The sequence below is a fragment of the Eumetopias jubatus genome, unplaced genomic scaffold, assembly GCF_037043125.1.
Source record: "Eumetopias jubatus isolate StellerSeaLion01/CBP00866 unplaced genomic scaffold, mEumJub1_p1.0 scaffold_3, whole genome shotgun sequence".
NCBI lineage: Eukaryota > Metazoa > Chordata > Mammalia > Carnivora > Otariidae > Eumetopias > Eumetopias jubatus.
In genome coordinates this window covers 184,445,830-184,464,655 of record NW_028274809.1, presented here as the reverse complement: position 1 = coordinate 184,464,655, position 18,826 = coordinate 184,445,830, and the positions used below count along the sequence as shown (strand labels likewise).

General features: G+C 40.8%; 1 protein-coding gene across 2 annotated transcripts in view; it reads right to left on the bottom strand.

Moving 5' to 3' along the window:
• Positions 1 to 18,051, bottom strand: part of ITGBL1 (integrin subunit beta like 1) — a 206,451-nt gene extending 188,400 nt beyond the window's left edge. For both annotated transcript variants that reach the window (XM_028112090.1, XM_028112091.1), the window contains exons 1-2: positions 17,954 to 18,051; positions 16,819 to 17,036 (exon numbers count right to left, since the gene is read on the bottom strand). In XM_028112090.1, coding sequence (XP_027967891.1) covers positions 16,819 to 17,036; positions 17,954 to 18,051 — 316 coding nt within the window. The remainder of the gene's footprint in view (positions 1 to 16,818; positions 17,037 to 17,953) is intronic.
• Between the last annotated feature and the right edge of the window lie 775 nt (positions 18,052 to 18,826).

The window sequence follows — 18,826 nt, the reverse complement described above, 5'->3', positions numbered from 1 at the left end:
CCCGATACGGGGCTCGGTCCCAGGACCCTGGGATCATGACCTGAGCTGAAGGCAGAAGCTTAACGACTGAGCCACCCAGGCGCCGCGCTTATGAAGTTTTAAAGCTGCAAGGGGTCTAGACTTTAAAAATATTAAAACCCATGTTGCACTATTTACCATTCCTCTCATGCTCTCTCTCTCTCTCAAATAAATAAAATCTTAAAAAGAAAAGAACACACTTTGAGAAACACTGTCCTAAGTATTTCATTTCAGTGGGCTGGTAAATTGTAATTTTTTTTCTTAAGTATGTTTGGGTTGGGTTTTCTATTAGTTGGACCCCAAAAAGTGTCCTACCTGATACACCGATGAGTATCTGGAAGACCCCTGCCCACTAAATAAGCCTGAATTACTCCATCTTAGAGTTTATACATTAGAAGCATATGAAGGCAACTCATGAGGCAATTATTAGAATTACATACATCTCATAATATATTTAAGGGTTTTACCTACTTTATTCTATGCTACAATGAAATTTCATAGCATCTTGTAATCAAATATTGGAGGTACACAAAAACTAATACCTAGATTTCTTTTCTGAATAACAGAAAGTTTCTGATATTTTCATGTGGAATTTTATTTTGATGAACTTAAACTGAAGCTATTTTTACATAATAAATATAATTACCAAAACAGATCTGATTTTACTTTGGATAGAGGAAAAACCTTACACGTACAAGTTGCAACTAGTGTTTGTTTAACATACAACCCATAACTTAATTTCTCATTCATCTCTTGCAATCCTAATGAGAAATGGTTATCTACGTCTAAGAAGTCAAAGTGTCCTAGACACCCCAAAATAGAAATATGTATTTAAGTAACTAGAAACTTACCTGGATGTGGTAAATTTGTGTAGAAGTCATTAAATTTTCTAGTCTTCTGGGTCTTAGTGCTCATTTATTATGGGATAAACCACAATCTTTGGGAGGTGATGTATCCTTTGGTCATCACTGGACACCTTCAGATGGCTGTTTTACAAACCATTGTTCCTGCTCCGTTTGCCCTCAAAAACATTCCCTTCTCAATGTCCTATGGATGTCCCTGACAGAGCCCCTGCTACTCTCCCAGGTGGCAGATATTTGAAGTATTTAACCAGGAATGAGGAAGAAGCACCAGTGCTGAACACCAAATGAAGGCAGGAGTTCTCTGGTAAGCAGAGACTTAACCCTTTCATTTCCAAGCAGGAAGAGGCCCAGGTGTCTCTGCGGGAATGTGGGGAGGGAGGTTGCAGGACTTGGAATATTTGGAAACCAGTAGGACCACAACAGTTTACATTTACCGAATAAGGCTTGCCCCTACCTCCCCAGCTCCACCCTCAATTCCTGCCAATTCCATCAGATCAATCTACTGAGCAACCTCCTACCTTTTGCTTTTTCTTTCTGTGGTCACCACCATAACTCAGAATATTTTTAGTTTTCACCATTGGCTATTAAAATAGCTTTCTCATTGTTCTGTCCACTTAAAGACTGTTGTCTTTTCATTTATTGTAAGATCAATGTCCCTGATATTTCCATCTGGAAAAGCCAATCTCTGCTCACCATTATCTGCCAAGGGCTGTCCACTGTCATTTTTTTGGTATTGAAAGGCTCCCTATGAGCTGCTCCCAATTATCTCTGCAGACTTCTCCCTGATAACTCCTCTGAAAGCACCCATTGACCTAAGCGAGCAAGACCAGTGTCCATGACGTTCACCTTCAGATTTTGCTTATTTCCTCCCTCTGGCTGGAATGCCAATCCTCCCAGATCCACTAGTTAATATCTTCCTTATTTTCAAAACAACTCAGACTCCTCATAGGCATGCCACTTTGTACCTCTTTAATACTGCATTATACCATATTTCAAACCTACCCCTCCATTTCCTAAGCAAAGACTCGTATCTTTTCATCTGTATAGCCCCTACAGCTACCAGTGCAGAGTCTAATTCATAGTAATTGCTTAAAAAATACCTGGTAATTGAAGATAAAAATGACATAATAATTATACACATACAACACCAATATGTACATCTTCTGTTTTATATCTTTACATATAAATTCTTGGATCTTTATATATGAGAAAGCAGTCCACTTTCAGAGCTTCAATTTTTTTTTTAAGATTTTATTTATTTATTTGTTTGAGGGGGTGAGGAGGAGAAGGAGAAGAAGAGAGAGAATGTCAAGCAGACTCTACACTGAGTGTGGAGCCCAATGTGAGACTTGATTTCATGACCTTGAGATCATGGCCTGAACTGAAATCAAGAGTCAGAAGTTTAACCAACTGAGCCACCCAGGCACCCCCAGAGTTTCAACACTTAAAGATAGTGACTAATTTATACAGATACACTTTCTAATAATTACACACATATTTTTGTCAAAGATATTTATACTCATCCGGACTTCCAATAAAACTGTAAGTATTTTGAATTTCAAAATCAAAGTTTATGAAAAATTAATCCCTAAAGGATCTATAGTTCCTCATTAGAGACAGGAAATACATTCTCTATTAAGTTAATGATCTACCTAACGGTGTTGTCAGTTTACAATGGTTGACTGACCAATCAATGGCTATGGGACAGCTCCCAGGATCTAAAACTGTTTACATTCTCTTTTCTTCTTCAATAAATGAATTCTATTGTAGTTTAAAATCTGAAAAACAGAAATCTGAATAATATCAAATATGTTGACTGATTCCACTGCTCTTCTGAAGTTCTCAGAAGATAAATTCCAAAAACAGCTTATTCAAGTAACCAAACACATCATTCTACATAAAACATTCTTTTAAAGTAGAAAATGTATGAAAATTAAAGCGAGTAATTTAGCAAAAAGTAGATAAGTGGCTTACTAGGTGTGATATGAAAACAGACAACTATTAACCTGCCTCATGACATAGATCAATATTCTGGTTTTCATAAAACCACTGTGTTTTATAGCATTTGGAGCATGCATTTATGCAAAGACCTGCTGAAAGACGTCATAAAATGACAGATTGTATATATTTAAATACAGTGGAAAGAAACACTTCCCCTTTGACTCACAGGACATTAAGTCTATATTTAGGGAATTCATTTTTATGAGATTTTCTTATGAATTCCCTCACTAGAGATTAGCTTCTGGATATATTTTTGCTCTTCTCTTTTTAATTTTCTTACCCCTTCAGAAAAATCAATATAAGTTACTGTATAATTAATATGGTTACATTTAAAACTGAAACATTTACCTCCAAATTAAATTTAAATATCAGATATTTATAATCACATCAATCAACGAATTTCACTGAGGAGCCATGACACTGGAATACCTATGTCAAATCTTGTGGCTGATAGAATAATTGCTGTCAACAGCTGAATCCCCTTCCGCCCTGACACCTTGCGGAGTCCAGGAGAAGGCAGGGCACAGATACGGTGCTTGACCATGTCACTCCTCTTGCCCAACAGTGCGTGGACATAATGTGCAGGTGACTCAAGGCCTTAAGGAACACTGAGTATTTCCTAATCCTCTAGCGGTTCTGTGACCCACCACGACAAAAGCATACCCCGCCAGCATAAGAATAACATGGAGCTCAGCCCACACCCTGGAATCCAGCCTTGCCCAGCTGAGTCATAGCTGAACTACACACCCAAGAGGGAGGAAAAAAAGATAGGTTCTGGTGTTTTCTGGTAAGCCACTGAATTTTGGGGTACTTTGTAATTCAGTATTCTTGCAGCAATAACAATGAAGTCCTAAGAGACAATATTAGAGAAAATGCACTGCTGCCCTTGAGGAGTGCATAATATAATTGCAGTGATATGGGAGGGGCCTGATAATAAGACCAAGAACAACAGTAAGAATAGCTGCTGATGAGCGATTACAATGAGCCTGGGCTTTTCCTGAGTCTTTACTCTCATAATAATACTTGGAGAGGAGTAAAGAGAGGCATGGGGAAGTTAATTATTACCCTTCTCCTTCAATACCCTCGCTGTTCTGCCTCTCACAGTTTTGCATGTGGAAAAAGCACTTGGTTATTGCGGATTAATACTGCACATACTCATCAGAAATCGCAGAAAAGGAATGTAAATATTCTTGGGCATCTGTTACCTGGTGGCACTGTGCTAAATGGTGTAAGTCAATACAAGAGTGATTGATGGCACAGCTTTTGTGTCGGACAAATATGATCTTAAACATTCCATTTAATCTTTCTCAGGCTCAGCTCTTTGTCTTTAGAATGGCAAGACGACCCACCCAGCAGGTTTACTCTGAGAATTTAACACAAGAGGCATACAGCAAATCCTAAATAAATAGTAACTGTGTTACCATTACCTTCTCTCGATTCCATAATAACACTATGAGATCATTACAATCAAACAGACATTTTTTAAAGTGTATCCCATATAATGTTGCCCTTTTAGAAAGGAATTATTTTCCAAACCACCATTATTTCCTCCAAATAACCCCATACACATCATTCACCAGTGGTTACTCTAACTCATGCTCGGTTCTCTCATTAGTTTGACTAGTTCTGTTCCACATAGAGGGCAGCAGAGACTGTCGTGGTTTTTGATTTGACTATTATGGTTTTGATATGGCTTTTGATATTTATTTTAGGGGTATACTTCAAGACGTGCACAACAATTCTTTTATTATATTTTCACAGGCTATGTGCCGACAGTTTTGGGAATTTAACAAACGCCAAGTCTACTTTATAGAATGTTCATGCCTATATTACAACAGCATGCAGGTATTGTAGGCATTGGGCACTCATTAAATAGTAATTTATGAGAGTGAGAGTTCTTAAAATTCTCAGAAAGTAAAGCTTTCAAAGCAAGCGGAAGGTCATAGGACGACTCTCTGTAGTGGCCAACTGTCTGAAATGAAAATCTTTCCACCCCTTTCCTGAAACAGAGGACACTGGATTCAGCACCTGCTGTTTTCTGATGGCTCCAATCTCCCAGCTACCAATGCCCTGTCATCTGTTTGGAGATGTTTAATAAATGCTCGTTGAACTTAACTGAAGCTCAGAGAAGCCAAGTGACTTATGCGAGGTCACACAATAAGTAACAACAGTGGAGAAAAAACAATTTGTTTTGCTTTTTAATTCTAATTCCCAGGCACTTTCCAGAGCAGTGTGCATCTGCATTTCCATCCTATGCAAACCCGCTCACTTAGCTTTCCCAAAGGAAAGATGACTAACTTCAATAGAGACTATATTATTAACAGATCAGTGCATTGCCACTCTTAAGTCTTAAAATTCTACATCTAGCATATTAGTGGGTATTAGTAGGGATGAAATACAGAAGTAGAATTTCAAGAATCCTAGGCAGATTGATGAGTGACATACCCACCTCCGAAGAGTAAAGTACACCCTTGTGATGATCCAGTCAGAACTGTTCACTTTTCTATAGACACTTGTCTTCCCTCTGCATTTCTGCTAATTCCCATTGGTTTGTTCTCAAAAATGCTATACATATATTAAAAATTGCATGTTATTTGAAAGTCTGGATTTCATATTATGAATAATTTTAGAAGAGCAAAAGATAATCTCAAATGTGATTTATTCTTTTTTTTAAAAGACTGACTTATTTATTTGAGAAAGAGTGAGCACGGGGCAGGGCGGAGGAGCAGATGGAGAGGGACAATCCCAAGCAGACTCCCCACCAAGCGCAGAGCCCCAAGTGGGGCTCGATCCCACGACCCCAAGATCACGCCTCGAGCCGAAATCAAGAGTCGGACACTCAAGGGACTGAGACACCCAGGTGCCCCAAAATGTCATTTACTCTTAATAGCCAAAATACCACTAGTAAATGTCCGTGAAAGTAACAAATATATATTCAACTCTCCTATCTACATTTTCTTTCATTTTTATAGACCAGGAAAATCAAAGGTTATAGAAAAGTTTCTCCCCTTGCTGACTCTGGAGAATGCTTATTTTGATAAGAGTTGGTGCTAAATGCAATCGCTCTAAGAACATCAGTTACAGCTGAGAGAAATGCTTTGTTGGTATGACAGTTAGTCCCAGTGCTTTCTGCTACCCGGACTTCTTTTGATATTAAATGAATAAAGTGTTCTTCTGCCCAGTACTGGAGCTTTTAGGTGCATTATCTCTGGCGTAAGGCAGAAATGAGAATGAAAATATGCTCTTCCAAGAAAAAAACCAACAGAAGATATATTTTTACATATAAAAATGAGGTCCTTCAAAATTATGTTATTTCAGGACTCCAAGTTCATGAAAATATTCTCCCTAAATGTGTGGTTTCAGGACAACTTTAATATGCTTAAGGAGAAGCCTCCTACTGATTTGGGGGGCAAATTTTTCTCAGGGTTCCTTAATACGATAGCTGGAGAATAACAATTTTGACTACCTCTTAGAAGTTATATAAGAATTGAATGAATTCATATGTACAAAGATATCTTCCAGCAAAGCATACTCAAGTAGAAATAGATATTTTCCCATTATTCTTGTGTATTACTAACACAGCATTAACTTTAAGCTCAAATCCATCCAAGCAGGCAATTGAAGTCTATCCAGGACACAGCTAGAATCAAATATTTTCCTTCTTAAAACAAATGAATTATTTCATGTCAAGATGACTCTTGGAGCTTATATAACTAATGATGTTGACCAAGAAAGCAAAAAGAAAAAAGAAAAAAAAAATCTGTAACTTGTCTTTCGTATTTTGGAGAGGAAAAGGCGTAAGTGGCCAAGTCATTTTGTTTAGAAAAATAACTAGTTTTGTCTAACTATTTTGCACAGCAGAAAATGATAGCTTTGAAAGAGCAGTAATGGCCAATAAGGAAATGCATTTACCATGTTTTGATTTTCTGATTTTGGCTCCTTACTCTCTCCCATTGACTAAATCATGATTTACAGTTAAGGCCTTACCTAAGAGAAGTTTCAAAGCAATATCAAAACTCATTGACCTCTTTTAAAAAAAAAAATGTTTTTTGGCCTGCCTTTCCCCAGGAAGTATCCAGATAAAACAGTAAAACAGAAAACTAGAGTGGGTAACTATTTACTTGGAATAATTTGATGCTTGAACTAGTGACTATATACAATTAGGATGATAGGCTCTTAGCAGAGAAACTTGTCTTACAGCGTAAGTTAGGACTGAGATGACACAAGGTCAAGCCAGTGAGCAACCTTACAAAGATCTTATTTTTCTTTTCCCTTTATAAAGCCATCATTCTTCTACTCAGCCTTAAGTAAGACGATTTAGAATAGACAGAAGAATGAGTTCTATTACAAAATACATTTCCTTATTTGCCAGGAAATGCGATCCTTGAAAAGACAAAGCACTCTTTTCCAGAGAAAATGAGATTTGCAACCTCCTTGCAGCTCTCTATCTTTATCAATTTAAGAGTTAATGGAAAATAGTTTGAGAATTTACCCATGCGGGGGTAAATCCCGCAGGTATTCTCAATCTCTGCTGTACCATAGTTCTCCTCCTCTACAGATGTGACTCTTGACCTTGACTACCACACCAGGCTTGGGATCTAAATTTCCCTAAGGACAAAGGTTTCAGATCTCCCAGTTCTACCGGATTTGAAGTTTCCCTTTGCCAAAATTAGCAATGTACGAAGACACTTTTATTAACAGTTCTGTTGGCTGACGACTCCCTCACGCGTACCCGGGGACCCAGCTCGCTCTTCTTAGTGGAAATGTCTGTATGCCCATGCAGGAACAAGGGAGATACGGAGCTGTGTGCACATACATGTACAAAGGTCCGTGCACGATTTTAAATTGGAGTTTGAAAATACTGCTTAAAGCCCTCCTATATCAAAAAATAAAACAACAATAGCAAAAACTGGAAGCAATCAGGACATTCACTAATGGGCAAATCGTTTAATAAAGCAATATATCCCTACTACAGGACATCATATACCTATTAAAATTCTTAATCGTATATATATTATTAAGCTAGAATGAGAGCTGTGATAAATTCTTAAGGGGACAAAAAGCAAGAGAGGGAAAGAAACAGACCTGGGAGAGTGTGCGTTCACATGTTTACAACACACGTGTGTACATAACCACGGGAAAACAGGCAAGTATGCACCCTACGCTTAAATCCGGATTAACTCCGGAGGTTATGCAGAAGACCAGACTAAGGAGGACTCACAGCACACACATATTTAACTCACCTGAACTCAATTATATGTGCTTAGGCATTGAAGGTAAATACTTGGCAATAAAGGAAGGTGGAATAATGATTTAAATAGTGTGGAGATGCTGTCATTCCATTCAGTGAGTGGAAGCCCCAAGTGGGGCTTGTGAAGGAAGAGGGACTGTGAAAGAGATGGGACTTCCATGGGCCGATGTTCTTGCTGTGCGTCTCCTAGTGAGCTGAGGGCCCCCAAAAGAATGATCCAGCTACGACTCCTCTCAGATCCAGCCAAAAACCAAAAATGGAATAAACACAGAAACAGCCATGGAATAAACACTCATTTACTAGTACTTACCGTGCTAGACCCAGGGATGGAGTAATGAACTTGAACACACAGCCTTGCTCAGAAATTTGTCAGGGTAACGTTTAAACTTCAAATGTCTGATTTGGAGCCGATGTAGAATCTCTTCTCTGCATAAAATGCAAACTCACTGTGCTTTTATCTATGCGTTTATGTATTGTTTGAGTTTTTGTAGTGGACATGTGTGATGGTTTAATAAATTTTAAATACAGATAAATAAATGGATAATTTAAAAAATATTTAAATACTTAAACCATGTGTGTTCTCTCCGGTAATTGAATTTCTGGTAACCAGATTTTGAAAAAATTACATCTTCTCATAGAAATAATGCCCCCATAAAAATAGCTAGGCAAAAAAGCATTATATGCTGAATATATAAACAGGTACAGGGACTACACATCCATCACTGGCCATTCAATTACTAGTAAATACACTTAAAGCAAAGACATAGTTCCTTTTGCCTTAGCATAATCCCCTTAGAGATTCTAGGTTAGTAATGGTAATAACTCCCATTGAGAGTAACAGTTATATCAGCTATTTTATTAGACGCGTCATGCGTATTTTCTCACTTAAATTTTTCAGTAGCTTTCCCCAGAGTGTTCATTATATCCCATTTTAGAGATGAACAAACTGAGTCTTACAGAATTTACCAAAACTGCTGGAGTCCACATAGCAGGTAAAGCAGTGTGGAACCCCGCCCTACTGGTGTCATGAGCTCAAGCTCTCAACCCCTATACAAATGCTACTCTTGCCCAATTTTAATAGACTTGAACTTTTTTTTAATAAAACCGTTGTTTCAGACAGGGTTACATTTAGCTGCCAGAAAACCCCCAAATGACAGGGCCTTAGACAAAAGTTTATTATTTTTATATGCAAAAGCAGTCCAAAGGCAGGCAGTCCAGGACTGGGGTGGCAGCTCCACAGCCTCTCCAAAAGCCAGGATTCCTGCCATCCTCATAGGTGGCCACCATTCTCTTCTCTGGATCCAAAGGGGCTGCTGGAACTAGGTACGTTCTAGGCAGGAAGAAGGGCAGATGGGCAAAACAAATACCGTCCTGCGAGTCAGCTCCCTTTGAGTTCGCCTACACCTCTGCTTACAACTCTTGACCCAGAATTTCATCCATGTCCACACATAGCTCTAAGAAGGAGGAGTGGTTGAAAAAAACTGGGAGTTTTAAGAACCAGAATGATTACTCTTCAATCTTAAGTTGTTTACATATCTGTGATTAAACTACCCCATCTCCAGTGTCTCCAGAACATTCAGTAATGTTTACTGAATACTCAAAAACTCTGCAAAGGTGAGTTATTTTGATTTTGTTATGCACTGTGTTGCTTTTCCCATTTTTGTAAGTTGAAGAAGTGGGTTCTGGGATCAACCCACTTGAGATCAATGCTTTGGAGGAGATGAAGGAACAGCCCAGTGGAGATAAGAATCAGCAGCAGCAAAGCACTGAGTGTAAATTCTGCAAATGTGCAGAAATCTTAGGGTTTCCAGTAAAGAAAATGACTAAGAATTCCAGATTCAAATACTATTTACACACTACTTAGCGCATGGCTCTAGAACCATAAATCAGAGTGAAGATTTCAGGGACAAGAACACAAAAGTCAAGTTCCTGAGACAAAGACAGAAACTAGGGTCAGAATCTTAGACATCTAGCAAGCTGGAATATGACCCAGTGATTCTCAGGCTTGAGATGGCCAGGGCTGAAAGCTCACCAGCCTTGACACTATGGAGCAGGCATGTTGTCTGAAGGGAGATAGTTCCAAAAATTCACTGATAGTCAAAGGAGGAAAGATGAACATAGGCTTAAACCCAAAGGAAGATATAATGTGGAAAGAAAATAATTTCTTTGGTAGTTAATATCTTAGGATCTAGGTAGGGTAGAAGAGGGGCCTCTGACATAAGTAAGCATATAACTCCAATGACTAACTAATCACTCATGTGTTTTAGCATAATTATTATCCCCATTGATAATATTATTACCCCCATTTCATAAATAAGGAAACAGGAGCAGCAAACATCTGAGTAACTTGCCCAGAGAGCTCCAGAGTTGGCAAGTGATAATGTCAGGCATTAAACGTAGGCAACTGCTGGGCTACCAGTCACTCTTCATGATCTGGACCAGAAGCTTGGAGTTCCTTATCAGCACTGGTGTGGGAAAGACTGGAGGCAGGGAAATTAGATCATGAAGATGAGCTCTGGAAAGAAGAAAAAGACTCAGTACTTGCATCCTAGATGAAGTGTGAGAACAGCCAGGTACTAATGGGGGTTGGAACTGCTCTCTCTTGCCATTCATACACTGTACCACTCTGCTTGCACTTCACAGAAGGATGCGTATGGTAGGAAGACTAAGGGCCCCCAGAGATGTCCACATCCTTGTTCCTGGAACCTGTAAATAGCTTACATGGCAAAAGGGACCTTGCCAATGTGATTAACATTACAGATCTTAAAATGGAAAGATTATTCTGGATTGTCTGGTTGGATCCAATCTTTTTTTTAATTTTATTTTATTATGTTATGTTAATCACCATACATTACATCATTAGTTTTTGACGTAGTGTTCCATGATTCATTGTTTGCGTATAACACCCAGTGCTCCATTCAATACGTGCCCTCTTTAATACCCATCATCAGGCTAGCCCATCCCCCCGCCCCCTCCCCTCTAGAACCCTCAGTTTGTTTCTCAGAGTCCATAGTCTCTCATGGTTCGTCTCCCCTTCCGATTTCCCCCCCCTTCATTTTTCCCTTCCTATCTTCTTCTTTTTTTTTAATATATAATGTATTATTTGTTTCAGAGGTACAGGTCTGTGATTCATCAGTCTTACACAATTCACAGCGCTCACCATAGCACATACCCTCCCCAATGTCTATCACCCAGCCACCCCACCCCCCCACCACTCCAGAAACCCTCAGTTTGTTTCCCGAGATTAAGAGTTCCTCATATCAGTGAGATCATATGATACATGTCTTTCTCTGACTGACTGATTTCACTTAGCATAATACCCTCTAGTTCCATCCACGTCATTGCAAATGGCAAGATTTCAGGGTTTTTTGATGGCTGCATAATATTCCATTGTGTATATATACCACATCTTCTTTATGGTTGGACCCAATCTAATCACATGACTCCTTCAAAGGTCAGATTTCCCAACCTATGTCTGAGGCCCAGAAAGCTAAGCAGCTTTTTGGGGTTATGATACTAAGAGACATGGGATGTCAGTTTTAGCATCATGTCTCAAAATACATGGAAAACTTCCAAGAACCCTATGAAAGAGGTTTTTACTTTGCAAATTTAAAATTTGTAACAAATAAGTTTGCTCCCAGATGTTCCCTTCTCTTTCTGGGGAAATTCTACTTGAAAAATAACCACTGAACCTCTCACATTGACACTATCTGATCTAAACACCCTAATGTTATAAATACGCTCTTCTAGGTTATCAAGGTGTGGGGGTGACCAAGTCCAAGGACAAGGTATCTCAGTCTCTACAGTAGAACAGCAGAGTATTGGGTCCAAATAAAGCAGTACAGCTGAGAGAAAGTACAGATGAAAATCTTTAATTTTTATGTGTCACTTGAGGTAAGACAGGGTGCATTTATCCAAAATGGATGAGCTTAAGAGAGTAGAATTCACACACACACACACACACACACACACACACACACACACACACACACAAAGAGGCCTGCATGAAGGGGGTGAGCTGGTGGTAGGGAACTCCTGAGTGTGTTCTCCAAAACTATGGACATGTTAAGACCATGATGAAAACACATGAATGGAAGCGATGTGGAAACTGGAGTGAGTCTGTTCAACACAATCGTTTACTGGACGGGGTGTTAAAGAACAGACAGTGCTCTTACGTGTGTGGTGCCCCACGCAGGGGCGCAGGGGGGATGTAAAGAAGAAGCAAAATGGGAAGTACCAAGGGGGGCTGGACCGAGTTAAAGGAGGGGGCAAGTAGGGTAGAACATGGTTTGAAGGACGGCGGAGAAGGTTGTAAATGGAAAATAACTAAGAAAGGAAAAACCGAAGAGTGATTCCGCAAAATAGGCTTGGAGGGAATTACTCAACTATTCAAGAAAAACACCACTATGAGGAAAAGCAGATCAGTCCTAAGACAGACTATAAAGAGCCAGAAAGTCCAGTTCTCATGAATAATCACATGCAATTCTCATACTATTTATTTAGCAGTGTAAAAGTCAGAAATATCTGCAAGAAAAAAATTGTTAATATATATTAGGGGTGTTTCCATGTATTTTAATTATTTTTACATTGTGTATGTTTATGTACATAAATCAATGTTTATAAGAATGTTTTATACACAGTCTGAATAAATGTATGAATGCATAATTACATGGATATTAAATGTATTTATACATAAACATAAAAATTACTCTGAATAATACAATGCAGGATGCAAGGTTCTTTATATCCATAAAGATGTTACAAAAAAAAAGAATCTAAGTTTCAGAGGAATCAGATGAGTGGCTCAAGGTTAAGGATACAAGCAATTGAACCCAAGTTAACAGTTCAGACGTGATCCATCTAGTCCTAGATCTACAGCCAGTCAAGTCCAGACTCATTCTGCTACTGATAATTCTTCACTTTATAGCAATTTCAGATTAAAAATAAGCATTTTTTTCTTCCTTAGTAAAAGAGTCTTAGCCACTGATTAGGAGTTATCTGGTTCCTTCTCCTGACTCTTACTCTATCAGTTCTCTCATACGCCCAATCACTGATTGACCATCTTACTCATCCTTGGGTTCTAAAGCATGTTGATTGTACCTTCAACAGTCTTTAAAATTCATCATTGTTCTATCTTACTCTCTCCCACGGGCTAGAATTGAAATAGTCTCTAAACTGAGCTCTTCCCCATCAAGTGTCTACCCCAACCTCCCCTGCCCTCCAGCACCCTACCCTGTAACTTTTCATGAGTCAGAGTACTAATCAAAGCTCCCATGTTCAAACCACTTCATGGCTCTGATAAGCACAAACTTCACATTCAAGTTCAGAGCTCTCAACAACGTGTGCAACTGTAACTCAAAATATCTAGAACTACTTTCCCCACAGCCCTAAGATCCAGCCAAGCCAAACCTAGAATACTTCACTGGTCCCCAAACACACTCACCACATGCCTTTCTGCCTCTAAACCACTGCTTGGATTTTTCTTCCCTCAGAATTCCAACAGTCCACGTTTTGGAACTAAAAACCTCCCTATGCATAAAGATTTATGTCAAAGGCTACCTCTTTCTCAAGAACTTTAGCCACAATATTTAATTCCTGCCTCAATGAAACTCTCATAGAAATTTGTAGAAATGATATTCTGCATTGCATTATAGGTATTTGGTATTTTCATCTCCCTACTCAATGGGAAGTTGTTATATTGTCTCATCTTTATATCCCTTCAACAGCAGAGGATCTAGTAAATACACAGCACCTCATAAGTATTTGCTAAGTTCAATTTAATTAGCTCTTCCTAGTCACTAAAACTGAAACTCTTTTAAGTGATATATTTCAAAAGTGATTAGAAAAGATCTTAAAAGAACACAATATTTTATTTAAGTATAATCATACCTGTTCAGGGGGTTACTCAGGGATGCCTTGCAATATTAGCTGAAAGTCTGTCCTTCTGTAACCAAACACTGTACTCTTCTCAAAGAAATATTCCACCCAAATTAGTTTACTTCTCATTTGACCACCCCACACACAGGAATAATCTCTGGGCCAGACCTTTACACTATAGAAGTCCAAGGAAATTCATGTGCCATGAACAAGGAGACACTGGATTATACATTAGTTATGCTTTAATATAAATGTAATCACTTTCGACCAGGCTCAAACTAAAACAAGTATCTTTCTTATGATTCACAGTATAAGAATCCCAGTGGATTCTTATCCCAACTTTAAAAGGGCATGGTGTATCTAATAGAGCTGCTCTGAGGCTGGGCCAAAAGAGCTATCCTTGCTCAACCTTTTGAGCTTTGGATCAATAACAGGCCCAGGCTACATTAAGAAAATTGCTCTCACTGCATCAAATGTCCAACAACTACAAAGCTAAGCTATCTATTATCTATCTATCCATCCATCCGTCCATCCATCCATCCATCCATCCATCCATCCATCCTAGCTCACCTTTGTGCATCTACAATAATATGTTATATGTCTATACACATATTTATATGTATTGAGCACTTTGTGCAAAACACTATTCTAAGAGTTTTACGTGTCAGAGCTCACAACCATCCTGTAAGGTAGGTATTGTTGTTATTCCCATTTTATAGATGAAGATATCGAGGCTCAGAAAGTTTCAGTAATCACCCAAGTTCACACAGCTGTTACGTGGTGGGGCTGGGATTTGACTCCTGGAAATTTTCCCCCAGAGCCCAGAGTATTAAAACCACTCTATGATACACTCTCAGAGCAGGATTTTATTTTCCTCCAAGGGGTATGGAGGTCCCTGAAGGCTACTAGAATACACCACAGAGGTAAAGGCCCAGGTGCACATAAAAACATAGAAGACAACTTGCTATGTTTCTGCCTCACTAGCTACAACGTAGGAACTTTTTCTTGAAGGCAGAATTGAGAAGCTACGTTTGAAGCGCAGAACAAGTAGGCAAGTTGGTGCCGTAGCCCCACCACCGTGCTGTGTGTAAAGATCTCAATGGCCTGGCAAATGTTCTCAGAGCATTTGCAGGGGCAGATCCCGCACCAGGCCCGGTGGAGCAGGCCTTGATGGGCATCAGTCACAAAGAGGAGAATGGAAAACGAACACAGTTATTTCATTCAGCCTTGAAATAAAGAGAAGCATCTTGCCATCCATGGGAACGTGTACATATGCAAACAAAACCATGCATGATTCAGTCCCGCATTTGTATCAGGGCGGAAAGAATGCAGTGACTAAGATGTTAAGAGTAAACAACAAATCACTTTCCATGAGGGACCAACAAGAGCACTATAGGCAGAGCTTTACAGAAAGGACCCAGATAAGCTTCTCCAATGGGGAAGTTTTATCTGATGGCACCCATAGCTGTTTCACCAGCTGAAGACTGCATCCCACCTCTTACTTTTCCAATGAAAGAACAACTCAAAAATGCCCTGAAAAAATGTGTTCGGAACTCATGATATTGAAGAGACCTTGCCGGAGGCAGTACAAGCCAGAGAAGCCAGGTAACAGTCAAATTTGGAATGAAATATTAGACAATACTTAGCTTTCATTCCAAAGGGCTGCCCTTAATAATACTGCAGCCTGTGGGATGGACAACATTAAAATAACGAGCCGTGGTGTTCAGTATTTTTAAAGGGTTGAGCCCCAGCCTTCCCAGGGTAAACCAACCACAGAGAAGCACCTGTGCCCCTCCAAATTACTGACACGATTACTTTCCACTGCTAAGCAGTGTTCATATTAAATACTCTCACTATCCATTTCTGGGCCCAGGGGCCAAGAAAAAACCATTCTGCTATAAACTCATTCTTCACCTCTGTTAGTGTTGGACTTTTATTCTTAACGACAACCTGGGTAAAGTAAGTTGTGAATTTTTTTTCCCCCTACAAATCTGCCAAACCCTGGTTGGAATGAATCGTGTTGTCCTTTTACTAACGGAGTGCCTGTATCATTCACAGTGACCCAACCGAGGGTCTGGCCCTAGCAAATGGCACGTTCCTGTGAAACTGGTACAGGCGAGGGCTGTTCTCTACCAAGAAATATCATGACCCATTCCAATATCACAACCTCAATCACTCCCTAAAAATGTACTAGAGAAATGAATTTATTTTTACTGCACCCTTACAAAATACCAAGTTTCCCTGCAGCTGAAAATTTCAAGCAGCTAAACCAATACAAAAGCAATCGCTTCTAAGTAAGTATGGATCTGCTTATTTTTTTCCTTGTTATCGTTTTCTGATACACACTTCTATCAGTGAACTATATCCTAGGGATAAGAAGGCAAATCAAAGACACAACCTGCTCCCCCACCCTGGAATTTGGGAAAATAATATTCTCCTGCTTTTCCTTGGTAAAAAGAAAATCCAGGCTTATGTTCTGCAAATATGACTAACATTCGTGATTGGGGTAGAGGAGCCCACCAGATTGACTTCCTTTGTGAGGAAGTTGGGAGGTTTAGTCTGTAATAAGGAGAGTTATAATTAAGCGAGTGAATCTTACCAATATTATTTCCACTTCAGTTTGGACCCTAGGGCGGACTAAAGTATTGCAACACGTGATTCCAGAGTGGAGGAGCATTAGGAAGCCCTGCGCGAAGGCAGTCACTTCCCAGAGGTCCGTCCGAGGCTCTCCCCGGGAAGTGGCAGAAACCCCCGCCGGCGGTGCGCCCCGGACGCCCAGACGCCCGCAGTGCGCCGGCTGCCCCTTACCTGCGCAGGTGCTCCCGTCGTAGGTCTCGCACACCCACTCGTGGCACTCACACAGCGGCCCGAAGTACACGCCGGGCTCGTTCACGTGACAAATGCAGACCCCGCAGTCGCACCGGCCGCGGCCGTGGCACAGAGCGCCCCCTGGGGGTTGCCCTGGCGCCCGGCACCTGCGCTCCGACTCCGCCCGGGACAGCCTGCACGCGGCACCAGTCGCACTCCTGCAAGGGCGGCAAACCACAGCGGGGCCACGGTCAAGAGCGGACACTGCCCCATTTAAGGAGTCCCCGTTTCCCGCCCAGTGCACCCCTGTGTGGCGACGTTCAACTTCACAGGAATAAAGTTTGAGGTTCCACGTTCCTCTGGGGGCCACCCATGGTCCACCACAAGAGAAATGACCATGAGCCAAAATGTCCGAGGGGTGACCTACACACCCAGGAATAGGACTGCCTTCCGAGTGGACAGAGGTGATCCAGCCCTGCCTCTTGGTGGCTTGCCACTGAATCTTATATGCACATTTAGATTAAATGCAAATGAATGCAAAGTATGACACTTGGCTGACTTTTCAGTACTCTTTAAAAAGTCCCATTGCTAGCTGATGGCCAGGGGCAGCCGTTTTATGAAAAAGAAGAGGTGAATATGTAGGAAGAACTATACATCTTAGGATAGTCTAGGGCATTTTTTTAAAAAAGTTGCATTGAGCAGTGCTTATAAACTCTACTTTTAAAAAGTTTAGCTATCATTATGTGGCCCACAGTCTCTTTCGTGAAATACAATACAACAATGGAATACAGACCCTGTGAAATAATTCTGCCTTATAGGGTATGATGAGCACACCCCAGGTACACAAAGGATTACCTTAGTCTCATGGCAGAAGTTTCTCCTGGTCGGTATTAAAATAGGAGGAAGTTAAATAGTTATATTTATTCACAGTATTTTCCCGAAGGAAAAGTAAAAGGACAGACATGAAGCAACACGCAGTGAAGATAGACGGAAAGGAATAAGAACAGGTTGAAAACAGTTTATCCCGGGTCCAACTTTCTAACTGCGCTTGGCTTGGGGCAGCCGTCCTACACACTTGAGCCCTGCCACGCAAAGCAGGGCAGGTTCCTCTCAAAGAATAACAAACCAGACTTACCTCAGAGATGGCGAGAAGCTCTGAGGAACAGCTGAGAGCCCCGCGAAGAGAAGGGAGGACGCCAGCAGCAAGAAGTTCCTGAAGGCGGCGGGACGCATGCTGAGCTCCGGCGCTGTGCGGGAGCGCTGCGCTCCTGGCTGGGTGGGGCTCCCGGTGGACGGGTGGGGGGGCGGGGGGCTGCGGCAGGGAGAGGTGCCACCCGCAGGCCGCCTGCAGACGGACACACAGACACCAGGGCGTGCAGGTCGGGCCTCTACCCGGGGCCGCGAGTGCCTTGATGAGTTGCCTGCAAGGATTTGGGCAGCGGCACCGCTCTGGGCGGGGTGCTGGTACCAAACCCCTCAAGTGCAGAGTCTAGGCAGGGAAGTAATTAGAAACAGTTGTACAAGCAGATGGTTTATTTTGACATTAAAAAAAAAAAGGTCCTGTTCACAGATTTGGGAAAATCGTCTCTTTCTTCAAGTGCAGGCCCCAGAAATATTTGACAAGGGAATATTTGGACTGGTTGATATTAAAGAGACAGATAAAGTAGTCCCCTAGATGTGAAGGGGAAGGAGGCGGCTGGTGACAATGTGGGTGTGAGCACTTGGGTGGGGAATTACTTTCACCAGAGGCTTTGTAAGAAGGTGTACTGCTTGGGGTATGAGTGGTTGGGGGCTGCAAGCACAATGGACAGATAAACTTTCTCTTGTACTTTTTATTCTCTTTTAACTGATGGATCTTTCACTTCTTAAGTCTTTAAAAAAGTATGTCGTGCTCCTGGCTGTTTGGGCCAGGAGTTTATCACATCACATTTTTTTCTTCTTGTCTTGGATGGTGCAAACTGTAGTTGTCCCAGATTCACCCCATTCTCCCCCATGAAGAGAGTATGAA